This window comes from Panulirus ornatus, chromosome 1 (assembly GCF_036320965.1).
Source record: "Panulirus ornatus isolate Po-2019 chromosome 1, ASM3632096v1, whole genome shotgun sequence".
NCBI lineage: Eukaryota > Metazoa > Arthropoda > Malacostraca > Decapoda > Palinuridae > Panulirus > Panulirus ornatus.
The window spans coordinates 23560085-23575431 of NC_092224.1; the positions used below are offsets into that span (position 1 = coordinate 23560085).

The 15347-nt window shown below is 39.8% G+C and overlaps 1 protein-coding gene across 3 annotated transcripts in view; it reads right to left on the minus strand.

The window, feature by feature from the left end:
* Positions 1-11037: 11037 nt before the first annotated feature.
* The window catches only part of Ire1 (serine/threonine-protein kinase/endoribonuclease Ire1), a 119913-nt gene continuing 115603 nt past the window's right edge, over positions 11038-15347 (minus strand). For 2 of the 3 annotated variants that reach the window (XM_071688978.1, XM_071688891.1), the window contains one exon: positions 11038-11888. In XM_071688978.1, the coding sequence (XP_071545079.1) occupies positions 11187-11888 (702 nt within the window). In that variant the 3' untranslated portion in view covers positions 11038-11186. The remainder of the gene's footprint in view (positions 11889-15347) is intronic. The other variant, XM_071689169.1, reaches the window with a different exon arrangement.

Here is a 15347-nt window from a genome sequence, read left to right on the forward strand (position 1 = left end):
GGGGGCCAGGTGAGGATATTCCAAAAAAGGCCCAGTCCTCTGTTCTTAACACTACCTCGCTAATGCGGGAAATGGCAAATAGTTAAAAAAAAGAAAAAAAAAAAAAAAAATATATATATATATATATATATATATATATATATATATATATATATATATATATATATATATATATATATATGTAGGTTTGCGGCAGGGGTGTGTGATGTCTCCATGGTTGTTTAATTTGTTTATGGATGGGGTTGTTAGGAAGGTGAATGCAAGAGTTTTGGAAAGAGGGGCAAGGATGAAGTCTGTTGGGGATGAGAGAGCTTGGGAAGTGAGTCAGTTGTTGTTCGCTGATGATACAGCGCTGGTGGCTGATTCATGTGAGAAACTGCAGAAGCTGGTGACTGAGTTTGGTAAAGTGTGTGAAAGAAGAAAGTTAAGAGTAAATGTGAATAAGAGCAAGGTTATTAGGTACAGTAGGGTTGAGGGTCAAGTCAATTGGGAGGTGAGTTTGAATGGAGAAAAACTGGAGGAAGTGAAGTGTTTTAGATATCTGGGAGTGGATCTGGCAGCGGATGGAAACATGGAAGCGGAAGTGGATCATAGGGTGGGGGAGGGGGCGAAAATTCTGGGAGCCTTGAAAGAATGTGTGGAAGTCGAGAACATTATCTCGGAAAGCAAAAATGGGTATGTTTGAAGGAATAGTGGTTCCAACAATGTTGTATGGTTGCGAGGCGTGGACTATGGATAGAGTTGTGCGCAGGAGGATGGTTGTGCTGGAAATGAGATGTTTGAGGACAATGTGTGGTGTGAGGTGGTTTGATCGAGTAAGTAACGTAAGGGTAAGAGAGATGTGTGGAAATAAAAAGAGCGTGGTTGAGAGAGCAGAAGAGGGTGTTTTGAAATGGTTTGGTCACATGGAGAGAATGAGTGAGGAAAGATTGACCAAGAGGATATATGTGTCGGAGGTGGAGGGAACGAGGAGAAGAGGGAGACCAAATTGGAGGTGGAAAGATGGAGTGAAAAAGATTTTGTGTGAATGGGGCCTGAACATGCAGGAGGGTGAAAGGAGGGCAAGGAATAGAGTGAATTGGAGCGATGTGGTATACCGGGGTTGACGTGCTGTCAGTGGATTGAATCAAGGCATGTGAAGTGTCTGGGGTAAACCATGGAAAGCTGTGTAGGTATGTATATTTGCGTGTGTGGAAGTATGTATATACATGTGTATGGGGGTGGGTTGGGCCATTTCTTTCGTCTGTTTCCTTGCGCTACCTCGCAAACGCGGGAGACAGCGACAAAGCAAAAAAAAATATATATATATATATATATATATATATATATATATATATATATATATATATATATATATATATATATATATATATATATTTTCCAAAAGAAGGAACAGAAAATTGGGCCAGGTGAGGGTATTCCCTCAAAGGCCCAGTCCTCTGTTCTTAACGCTACCTCGCTAATGCGGGAAATGGCAAATAGTTTGAAAGAAAGAAAGATATATATATATACATATATACATATATATACATATATATTTTTTTTTTTTCATACTATTCGCCATTTCCCGCATTAGCGAGGTAGCGTTAAGAACAGAGGACTGGGCCTTTGAGGGAATATCCTCATATGGCCCCCTTCTCTGTTCCTTCTTTTGGAAAATTTAAAAAAAAATGAGAGGGGAGGATTTCCAGCCCCCCGCTCCCTTCCCTTTTAGTCGCCTTCTACGACATGCAGGGAATATATATATATATATATATATATATATATATATATATATATATATATATATATATATATATATAAATAACTTTTCTTTCTTTCTTTCAAACTATTCGCCATTTCCCGCATTAGCGAGGTAGCGTTAAGAACAGAGGACTGGGCCTTGAGGGAATACCCTCACCTGGCCCAATTCTCTGTTCCTTCTTTTGGAAAATTAAAAAAAAAAAGAGAGGGGAGGATTTCCAGCCCCCCGCTCCCTCCCCTTTTAGTCGCCTTCTACGACACGCAGGGAATACGTGGGAAGTATTCTTTCTCCCCTATCCCCAGGGATATATATATATATATATATATATATATATATATATATTATTATTATACTTTGTCACTGTCTCCCACATTAGCGAGGTAGTGCAAGGAAACAGACGAAAGAATGGCCCAACCCACCCACATACACATGTATATACATATACGTCCACACACGCACATATACATACCTATACATCTCAACGTATACATATCTATACACATACAGACAATTGCATGTATACACATGTACATAATTCATACTGTCTGCCCTTATTCATCCCCATCGCCACCCCACCACACATGAAATGACAACCCCTTTCCCTGGCATGTGTGCAAGGTAGTGCTAGGAAAAGACAACAAAAGCCACATTCGTTCACACTCAGTCTCTAGCTGTCATGTATAATGCATTGAAACCACAGCTCCCTTTCCACATCCAGGCCCCACAAAACTTTCCATGGTTTACCCAAGATGCTTGATATGCCCTGGTTCAATCCATTGACATCACGTCAGCCCAGGTATACCACATCGTTCCAATTCACTCTATTCCTTGCATGCCTTTTACCCTCCTGCATGTTCAGGCCCCGATCGCTCAAAATCTTTTTCACTCCATCTTTCCACCTCCAATTTGGTCTTCCACTTCTCCTCATTCCCTCTACCTCTAACACATACATCCTCTTTGTAAATCTTTCCTCAATCATTCTCTCCATGTGACCAAACCATTTCAAAACACCCTCTTTTGCTCTCTCAAAACACTCTTTTTATTACCACACATCTCTCTTACCCTTTCATTACTTACTCGATCAAACCACCTCACACCATATATTGTCCTCAAACATCTCATTTCCAAAACATCCACCCTCCTCCGCACAACTCTATAGCCCACGCTTCGCAACCATATAACATTGTTGGAACCACTATTCCTTCAAACATACCCATTTTTGCTTTCCGAGATAATGTTCCCGCCTTCCACACATTTTTCAACACTCACTAAACTTTCACCCCCTCCCCCACCCTGTGACTCACTTCTGCTTCCATGGTTCCATCCATTGGCAAATCCACATCCAGATATCTAAAACTTCACTTCCTCCAATTTTTCTCCATTCAAACTTACCTCCTAATTAACTTGCCCCTCAACCCTACTGAACGTAATAACCTTGCTCTTATTCACATTTACTCTCAGCTTCCTTCTTTCTCACACTTTACCAAAGTCAGTCACCAACTTCTGCAGTTTCTCACGCGAATCGGCTACCAGCACTGTATCTTCAGCGAACAACAACTGACTCACTTCCCAAGCCCTCTCATCCACAACAGACTACACACTTGCTCCTCTCCAAAATTCTTACATTCACCTCCATAACTACCCCATCCATACACAACTTATACAACCATGGAAACATCATGCACCCCTGCCGCAAACCGATATTCACTGGGAACCAATCACTTTCCTCTTCCTACTCGTACACATGCCTTACATTCTCAATAAAATCTTTTCTCTGCTTCCAGCAACTTACCTCCCACACCATATACTCTTAATACCTTCCATAAAGCAGGTATGTACATACATGTGTATGTGGGTGGGTTGGGCCACTCTTTCGCCTGTTTCCTTGCACTACCTCACTAACGCGGGAGACAGCGACAAAGCATAATAAATAAATAATTAAACCTTCCACAGAGCATCTCTTATCAATCTTATCATGCCTTCTCCAGATCCATAAATGCTACAAACAAATCCATCTGTTTTTCTAAGTATTTCTCACATACATTCCTCAAAGCAAACACCTGATCCACATATCCTCTACCACTTCTGAAACCACACTGCTCCTCCCTAATCTGATGCTCTGTACATGCCTTCACCCTCTCAATCAATACCCTCCCATATAATTTCCCTGGAATACTCAACATGCTTATACCTCTGTCATTTGCACACTAACCTTTATCCCCTTTGCCTTTGTACAATGACACTATGCATGCATTTCACCAATCCTCAGGCACTTCACCATGAACCATACATACAGTGAATATCCACACCAACCAGTCAACAATATAGTCACCCCCGTTTTTATCAAATTCTACTGCAATACCATCCAAATCTACTGCCTTGCCAGCTTTCATCTACCAAAGCATTCTCCCTGACCCTCTCACTTCACGCACCAACTCGACCAAAACACACTATATCTGCCACTCTATCATCAAACACATCCAACAAGCCTTCAAAGTACTCACTCCATCTCCCTCTCACTTCACCACTACTTGTTATCACCTCCTCATTAGCCCCCTTCACTGAAGTTCCCATTTGTTCCAGTGTCTTACACACTTTATTTACCTCCTTCCAAAACATCTTTTTATTCTCCCTAAAATTTAACAATACTCTCTCACCCCAACTCTCATTTGCCCTTTTTCACCTCTTGCACCTTTCTCTTGACCTCTTGCCTCTTTCTTTTACACATCTCCCAGTCATTCGCACTATTTCCCTGCAAAAATCATCCAAATGCCTCCCTTCTCTTTCACTAACAATCTTGATTCTTCATCCTACCACTCACTACCCTTTGTAATCTGTCCACCTCCCACCTTTCTCATGCCACAGGCATCTTCTGTGCAAGCCATCACTGCTTCCCTAAATACATCCAATTTCTCCCCCACTCCCCTTATGTCATTTGCTCTCACCTTTTTCCACTTTGTACTCAATCTCTCTTGACACTTCTTCACACAAGTCTCCTTTCCAAGCTCACTTACTCTCACCACTCTCTTCACCCCAACATTCCCTCTTCTTTTCTGAAAACCTCTACAAATCTTCACCTTTGCCTATACAAGATAATGATCAGACATCCCTCCAGTTGCCTCTCTCAGCACATTAACTTCCAAAAGTCTCTCTTTCACGCGCCTATCAATTAATATGTAATCCAATAACACTCTCTGGCCATCTCTCCAACTTACATATGTATACTTATGTTTATCTCTCTTCTAAAACCAGGTATTCCCAATCACCAGTCCTATTTCAGCACACAAATATACAAGCTCTTTACCATTTCCATTTACAACACTGATCACCCCATGTACACCCATTATACCCTCAACTGCCAATTTACTCACCTTTGCATTCAAATCACCCATCACTATAACCCAGTCTCGTGCATCAAAGCTGCTAACACACTCACTCAGCTGCTCCCAAAACACTTGCCTCTCATGATCTTTCTTCTCATGACCAGGTGCATAGGCACCAATAATCACCCATCTCTCTCCATCCACTTTCAGTTTTACCAATATCAATCTAGAGTTTACTTTCTTACACTCTATCACATACTCCCACAACCCCTGCTTCAGGAGTAGTGCTACTCCTTCCTTTGCTCTTGTCCTCTCACCAACCCCTGACTTTACTCCCAAGACATTCCCAAAACACTCTTCCCCTTTAGCCTTGAGCTTCGTTTCACTCAGAGCCAAAACATCCAGGTTCCTTTCCTCAAACATACTATCTATCTCTCCTTTTTTCTCATCTTAGTTATATCCACACACATTTAGACACCCCAATCTGGGCCTTCGAGGAGGCTGAGCACTCTCCGCATGACTCCTTCTCCTGTTTTCCCTTTTAGAAAGTTAAAATACAAGGAGGGGAGGGTTTCTAGGCCCCGCTCCCGTCCTCTTTAATTGCCTTCTATGACACATAGGGAATGCATGGGTAGTATTTCTCCTCTATGCAAAGGGAGAATATATACATAAATACCCATACATGCACATATACATACATATACATATCAACATATACATACATACATACATATACATATATACACATGTACATATTCATACTTGCTGGCCTTCATCCATTCCTGTTGTCACCCTGCTCCACAGGAAACAGCATCACTACCCTTAGCTTCAGCAAGGTAGTGCCAGGAAAAAGACAAAAAAGGCCACATGCATGCACACTCAGTCTCTAGCTGTCACATGTAATGCACTGAAATCCCTGCACCCTATCCACATCCAGGACCCAGACCTTTCCATGGTTTACTCCAGAAGTTTCACATGCCCTGGTCCAGTCCAATGACAGCACGTCAACTCCGGTATACCATATCGTTCCAATTCACTGTATTCCTTGCACACCTCTCACCCTCCTAAATGTTTAGGCCCCGATCACTCAAAACCTTTTCACTCCATCATTCCACCTCCAATTTGGTCTCCCATTTCTCCTTGTTCCCTTCACCTCTGCCACATATATCCTGTGTCAATCTTTCCTCACTCATTCTTTCCATATGTCCAAACCATTTCAACACATCTTCTTTTGCTCTCTCAACCACACTCTTTTTATTTCCACACATCTCTCTTACCCTTTCATTACTTACTTGATCAAACCACCTCACACCACATACTGTCTTAAAACATTTCATTTCCAACGCATCCATCATCCTCCATAACCTTGTCTCACGACCAATATAACACTGTTGGAACTACTATTCCTTCAAACATACCCATTTTTGCTCTGAGATAACGTTCTCTCCTTCCACACATTCTTCATCACTCCCAGAACCTTCTCCACCTCCTACACCTTGTGACTCACTTCTGCTTCCATGATTCCATTCACTGGTAGGTCCAATCCAAGATATCTAAAATACTTCACTTACTCTAATTTTCCTCCATTTATACTTACATCCCAAGCAACCTGTCCCTCAACCCTATTGAACCTAATAACTTTGCTCTTATTCACAATTACTCTTAACTTTCTCCTTTCACACACTTCTCTAAACTCTGTCGTCAAATTCTGCAGTTTCTCACTTGAATCAGTCACTAGAGCTGTATCATCAGCAAACAACAACTGACACTTCCCAGGTCCTCTCATTCCCAACAGACTTCATACTCACCCCTCTCTCCAAAACTTTTGTTATAACCTCCCTAACCACCCCATCCATAAACAAATTAAACAACCATGGGGACATCACACACCCCCGCCACAGACTGACATTCACTGGGAACCAATCACTCTCCTCTCTTCCTACTCATACACATGCCTTACATCCTTGGTAAAAACACCATATACTCTTAATACCTTCCACAAAGCATCTCTATCAACCCTACCATATGCCTTCTCCAGATCCATAAATGCTATATACAAATCCATCTGCTTTTTCAAGTATTTCTCACACACATTCTTAAAAACAAACACCTGATCCACACATCCCATACCACTTCTGAAACCACACTGCTCTTTCCCAATCTGAAGCTCTGTACTTTCCCTCATCCTTTCAACCAATGCCCTCCCATATAATTTCCCAGGAATACTCAACAAACTTATGCCCCTGTAGTCTGAACACTCATCTTTATCCCTTTTGCCTTTGTACAATGGCACTATGCATGCATTCCACCAATGCTCAGGCACTTCATCATGATCCATATATACAATGAATATCCTTACCAACCAATCAACAACACAGTCACCCCATTTTTTAATAAGTTCTACTGCAATACCATCCAAACCTGCTGCCTTGCTGGATTTCATCCTCTGCAAAGCTTTTACAACTTCTCTCTTAACCAAACCATTCTCCCTGAGACCCTTTCACTTTGTACACCACCCTGACCAAAACACTCCATATCTGCCACTCTATCATCAAACACATTCAACAAACATTGAAAATACTCACTCCATCTCCTTCTCACTTCATCACTACTTGTTCTTACTTCCCCACTTGCTCCCTTCACCGATGTTTCCATTTGTTCTCGTCTTACATATATCATTTACCTCCTTCCAAAACATCTTTTATTCTCCCTAGACTTAATTTATACTTTCTCACCCCAAGTCTCATTTGCCCTCTTTTTCAACCCCTGCACCTTTCTCTTGACATCCTGCAACTTTCTTTTATACCTCTCCCAGTCATTTGCACCCCTTCCTTGCAAAAATTATCCAAATTCCTCTGTTTTCTCCTTCACTAACAACTTTCCATCATCCCACCACTCACTACCCTTTTTAATGTGCCCACTTTCCACCTCTCTCATGCTACATGCATCTTTTGTATAAGCCATCATATAATTCATCCCATTTCTCATCCACTCCCCTCATGTCATTTGCTCTCACATTTTGTTATTCTACACTCAATCTTTCCAGGTAATTCCTCACATAAGACTCCTTTCCAAACTCACTTACTCTCACCACACTCTTCTCCCCAACATTACATATCATACATAATTGCTGTTTCCCGCATCAGCGAGGTAGTGCCAGCAAACAAACAAAGAATGGCCCATCCACTCATATACACATATACATAAATGCCCATAGATGCACATAAACATATACATATATAAAAAAGTACATATTCATATTTGTATGCCTTCATCCATTCCTGGCACTATCCTGCCCCACAGGAAACAGTATCGCTACCCCCTGCTTCAGCAGGGTAGTGCCAGAAAAACAAACAAAAAGGCCACATTTGTTCACACTCAGTCTCTAGCTGTCATGTGTAATGCACTGAAACCACAGCTCCCTATCCACATCCAGGCCCCACAGATGCTTCACATGCCCTGGGTCAATTCAATGACAGTACGTCAACCCCAGTATACCACATCGTTCCAATTCATTACATTCTCCTTGTACCCTTCACCTCTGACACATATATCCTCTTTGTCAATCTTTCTTCACTCATTTTCTCCATATGTCCAAATCATTTTAACACACCCTCTTCTGCTCTCTTAACCACACTCTTTTCATTTCCACACATCTCTCTTACCCTTTTATTACTTAATCAAACCACCTCACACCACATATTGTCCTCAAACATTTCATGTCCAACACATCCACCCTCCTCCATACAACCCTATTTATAGCCCGTGCCTCGCGACCACATAACATTGTTGAATCTACTATTCCTTCAAACATACCTGTATTTGCTCTCTGAGATAACATTCTCTCCTTCCACATATTCCTCATTACTCCCAAAACCTTCGCTCCCTCCCTAACCCTGTGACTCACTTCCGCTTCCATGGTTCCATTCACTGTTTAGTCCACTCCTAGATATCTAAAACACCTCACTTCTTCCAATTTTTCTCCATTCAAACTTACATCCCAATTTCCTTGTCCCTCAACCCTACTGAACCTGATAACCTTGCTCTTTTTTTACATTTACTCTCAACTTTCTCCTTTCCTACAATTTTCCAAACTCAGTGACCAAATTTTGCAGTTTCTCACTCGAATCAGCCACTAGAGCTGTATCCTTGGTGAACAGCAACTGACTCACTTCCCAGGCCCTCTCATCCCCAACTGATTGCATACTCATCCCTCTCTCCAAAACTCTCGCATTTACGTCTCTAACAACCCCATCCATAAACAAATTCAGTAATCATGGGGACATCACACACTCATGCCACAGACTGACATTCACTAAGAACCAAACACTTCCTCTCTTCCTACTCGTTCACATGCCTTATATGCTTGGTAAAAAGTTTTTACTGCTTCTAGCAACTTAGATCCCTCACCATATACTCTTAAGACCTTCCACAAAGCATCTCTATCAACACTATCATATGCCTTCTCCAGATCCATAAATGCTACATACAAATCCATCTGCTTTTCTAAGTATTTTTCACATATTCTTCAAAGCAAACACCTGATCCACACATCCTATAATACTTCGGAAACCACACTGCTCTTCCCCAATCTGATGCCCTGTACATGCCTCTCAATCAATACCCTCCCATATAATTTCCCAGGAATACTCAACAAACTTATGCCTCTGTAGTTTGAACACTCACCTTTATCCCCTTTGCCATTGTACAATGGCACTGTGCATGCATTCCACCAATCCTCAGGCACTTCACCATGATCCATACATACAGTGAATATCCTTACTAACCAATCAACAACACAGTGTGTGTCACAGAAGGCGACTAAAAGGGGTGGGAGCAGGGGTCTGGCAATCCTAGATAGATAGATATGTATGAGTGTATGCTTTATGTTTAATGTGACAGATGATAGGGTGGTGCATATGGTGCATTTTGAACAAGGTAATATATGGAGTAAGTGTCCTAGTGACTGCTTTGGTGAAAAGAACGGAGGTAGTTAAAACTGTACCTGAATCATGAAACTAAGCTGCAGGGAATGGTCACCAGTCATGGACATATTGTATTCACTGTTGAGGAAAGAAAAACATGGGAAGATTTAAGAACACTTTTGAAGTTCCTCAATGGATCTCATGATGATGATATGGAACAATTTCTTGAAAGGGAAGGAGCTATACAACTAGATGGTATTACCAAAAACTCAGCAAGAGAGAGTCAGAATAAATAAAATACTTGTAAGTATTAGGTCAGCAGGTGATCAGAATGAAATACTTGTAAAGTATTAGGTCAGCAGGTGATCAGAATAAGTACAGTGAAGTAGTGAATATGGAGAGACATGAGGTTTAGAAAATTGTATGACAAAATAAAGAGATTGATAAATGAGGCCCCATGAGTGCAAAACTCCTTATCTGTAAGCAAAAATTGATAAAATCTTTTATTTAACCATCCACACACAAAAAACATCTAACTTTTAATTGCATTCAAAATTTATATTGTGCAAATCACTATACAGGTTCACAAGTTATTTCAGCTCTGTAATAACAATCCTACATATACAGCACTATCCCAGCTTGATCACCCTCTTTAAACAATACAATCAGCTATTTTCTACCTTCTTCCACCATCCATGAATTAAAATTTACATATTATAAAATAAATGGAATAAAAGATTATGTGAATAAATTATATCCCTATGTCATTCATTTACAAAAAGAATTGTGCATGAAGCATGAGTGCTTATCAGACCTATATATGCATAAAAAATATACTGATACCTGCCCCAAACACAAAAGAAAAAAGTGATTGAAGAGCACAGTTTCTTACTTAATATAAGCTTGAGATTTAAAGAATTTGGTGTCTGTATTCCAGAAACACAAGTTATCTACACCCTAGAATGGACCTGATAACAAATATCATTCATTAAAACAGTATCTGTGATTTAATAAAACAATGCAGATGCATCTTTGGTGAGAATAATGTCATACAGACCAACATCTACAACACTTTATGTACATCAAGTGCTTTCGTTCCATCACAAAAGTATGCAGACAAAGACCAGTGATTCAATCTTAAGTTCTATAAGTATGTTTCTGCAATAAACATTCATCTACAGTGAATAAACAGGATTATTTTTTTCCACCAATAACAATGTTCTTTGTCTTCTTCTTTTTTCCAACACCAGTGACAAATTTAATTTGTTTTTCTGGTTCACATGGTGTTTTCTCAGGGGTTGTCCAAACTGGCCTAAAACGCAGTTGTGAAGCATCTCGCCGCATGTCTGGCTGATCAAAGTGAATATCACAGTCATTGTTTTCAGTAATTTCATCACAAATGTTACCCACTGTTATGGTTACCTGACTGGTAGCACTGGTATCACAAGACTCACTACTGATCTTATCTGAGCTTATAGTAAGGTCTGATTTCAAATATTTAGATACTTGTTTACTTTTATTCTCATTGATTTCTGGATTTACCTTTTCTAAATTATCTTCTGAAGCACATGGTCTTGATTCATTATTCAAACAAGGTTCAATGTCAGTTTTATCTTGCATTACATTGCTCTCTGTTTCAACTGTTTTTTTTCTCCATGGCCCATTGATAGTCCTTCCCTCCGGCATTTTGTATTTAGGTTCAAAAGTATTGGATGGTTTACGAATAATCCAAACAGGAGTATTTTCTTGATTTTCCCTTGCATGAGAGCTTTTCGTAGGTCCTCGCTGTAATAAAGTGTCAAACAAACTTCGATGTGGATTCTGTTGGTCATCCATGAAGGTTCCAAACCGGTGGGGATTGTTTGGGGCAAATATATGATTTTCATGAAGAAAATCCTGAAATAAACAAAGTTCATCATTGAGTAAGACATGCATACTGTACATTGATATACCATGGATGTATTATGTATAAAATGATGGGGTAATGCACAACATTACATCTAATAAGAATGCACATGCTGGTACAAAATCAATAAATACAAAGAGGATATGGAGTTTTGGATCTTAATTTATGAAGATGATAATAGTGACAAATTGACAACTACCATACAGGAGCTATAAAAAAAGGGCAAAGAAATCTGAAATAGTTTAAATGAAGTCTGTTAATGAACAATAAAAAATTAGATTGAAGTGATTATGTTTAAGAGGAGGTTTTAAAGTATGAATTATGGTTGGATGGACAAGTGATGAGATTAAGAGTTTAAATATGTTCTAACAGTTATGGACATGACAGTAAATATAGATATTGCTAGTGTTGACATTCAGTTTGCTGGAGATTTAAATATATTAGTGAGGATGTACTGGATAATGAACTTTACTATGTGGCAGGTACCAGATTTACTGGATTGTTGCAAATTATCCAGTCAAGATAATCTGGCATGATAGCTCAATCTGATGTACTTGTACTGCATACAATACCTTCAGTTATATCATAACTGAAATAAAGTGGAAGAATACTACAGAGAGAGAAATAGTAAAAGAATGCATGGAATATGAATGGGAGGCATGTAAGGACAAGAATAAGTGGAGACACTTTTGCCATGACCACCCCCTTGATGGAAGTTCCTGAAGAGAATGTGTCAGAGATATAGATGAATAGATAGGTAAGCAAACTTCAAAAGGAGCACTTTAATAAAAAAAAACATACATACTGATGGTAAATTAGTTTTTACTGCTCTACTCCTACTAACTAACTGGTTTTGGTTGAACCGTGATACCTAACAAAACAAACAAATTCTATCATAGTGGTAGATTACAAAGAATTTCCAACTTTGCAATTGAGTTTTCCTTAGTGAAATAAGCACAAAGTTTCAACATCTGTTTAAGATTTTCAAAAAAAGAAAAAAAAAAAGACAAGAAAAGAAATATATGGTTTCATTTTCCAGTCTAAGCAAAGCATCATGCAATAAGTATTTTGTTGCACTGCATATTTCAATATCTGTAATATGGAGAATAAGAAGCGATGAGCTTTTCATGTTAAATTTGGCCATGAATTATTTTTGCTCTTCTAAATAAAGTACCATGGGTCTGCTGAATCTTCAGAAAATGCAATTTTCTGTCATTATGCAACATGAATAATTCTGTAGAGTGTATATTTCACAATTTCATCCATTACAAATACTCCTTATTTTTTTATTATACTTTTCACCAAACCACTTTCCATGACTCTCACTTCACCTACCTCCCAGTCCAAAACATCCTACATTTGACATCCTATCATGAAACATTCAACAGCCCTTCAAAATGCTCACTCCATCTCCTCTTCACTTCATTTCTGCCTATTATTTCTTCCCCATTTACCTCCTTCACATATGTTCCCATTTGTTCTCATTTTTCTCACACTATTAACCTCCCTCCTAAGCATTTTCTTATTCCTCCTTAAGTTTGATGATACTCAATAATCCCAACTCTAATTTGCCCTCATTTTTAGCTCCAGTACCTTCCTCTTAACCTTCTGTTACTTTCTCTTGTACATCTCCCAATCACTTGCACTTCTTCCCAGCAAATAATGCCCATATATCTCTCTTTTCACTTTCACATGCAACTTAAATTGATCATCCTTCCACTTATTATCCTTTCTCATCTGTCCACCATCCACCTCAAACTTGCCACACTCTTCTCTCACACATGTAAACAATGCTTCCCTAAACAACTATTCCTTGTCCGCTTCCCTCACTTCGCCTAATCTCACCTTTTGCCATTCTCCACTCAACCTCTCCTGATGTCCCTTCTACCAAGACTCTTTTCCAAGCTCACATAATTTCACTACTCTCTTCCAACCCATATCATTTCCACTCTTCTTAAAGCCTCTACAAATCTTCAGACAGGCCTCGACCAAGTAATAATCAGACATCCTCTGCGGACCCTCTCAAAACATTCAGGTCCAAGAGTCTCTCCTGTGCACATCTATCAATTAGTACATACTCTAATAACATCATTTCCATCATATTCATGTCCATACTTAAGTAGGTATCTTTTAAATCATGTATTCTTAATCACTAGACCTTTTTTAGCACAAAACTCCAAAAGTTCTTGCCCATTCTCATTCATAACACTAATTACTTAATGCCCCTCAATTATAACCTTATCTGACACAATACCCTCCCTAGCATTCAAATCACCCATAACAAATGCCTGATCCCTTGCATCAGAACTGCTGACACACTTAATAAGCTCCCTCCAACCACTTACTTCTTAAAGTCTCTCTCTCTCTCTCTTTCTCTCTCTCTCTCTCTCTCTCTCTCTCTGTATACATATACATTTTTTCATACATATTCACCTTATCCTGCATTAGCAAGGTAGCGTTAAGAACAGAGGAGTGAGCCTTAGAGGGTATATCCTTAATTGGCCCACCTCTCCGTTCCTTCTTTAGGAAAATCATAAACAGGCGGGGAGAATTTCCAGCCCCCCGCTCCCTCCCCTTTTAGTCGCCTTCTACGACACGCAGGGAATACATTGGAAGTTTTCTTTGTGAGGTGGTTTCATTGAGTAAGTAATGAAAGGGTAAGAGAGGTGTGTGGTAATAAAAAGAGTGTGGTTGAGAGAGCAGAAGAGGGTGTTTTGAAATGATTTGGTCACATGGAGAGAATGAGTAAGGAAAGATTGACAAAGAGGATATATGTGTCAGAGGTGGAGGGAACAAGGAGTGGGACACCAATTGGAGGTGGAAAGATGGAGTGAAAAAGATTTTGAGTGATCAGGGCCTAAACATGCAGGAGGGTGAAAGGCATGCAAGGAATAGAGTGAATTGGAAAGATGTGGTATACCAGGGTCGACATGCTGTCAATGGATTGAACTAGGGCATGTGAAGCGTCTGGGGTAAACCATGGAAAGTTTTGTAGGGCATGGATGTGGAAGGGAGATGTGGTTTCGGTGCATTATACATGAAAGCTAGAGACTGAATGTGATAGAATGTGGCCTTTGTTGTCTTTTCCTAGCGCTACCTCGCACACATGCAGGGGGAGGGGGTTGTCATCTCATGTGTGGCAGGGTGGCGAGGGGAATGAATAGGGGCAGACAGTATGAATTATGTACATGTGTATATATGTATATGTCAGTGTGTGTACATATATGTATACGTTGAGATGTATAGGCATGTATATGTGCGTGTGTGGACGTGTATATACATGTGTATGTGGGTGGGTTAGGCCATCCTTTCGTCTGTTTCCTTGTGTTACCTAGCTAACGTGGGAGACAGCGACAAAGTATAATAAAAAAATTTTTTTTTTTTTTTTTGCTTTGTCGCTGTCTCCCGCGTTTGCGAGGTAGCGCAAGGAAACAGACGAAAGAAATGGC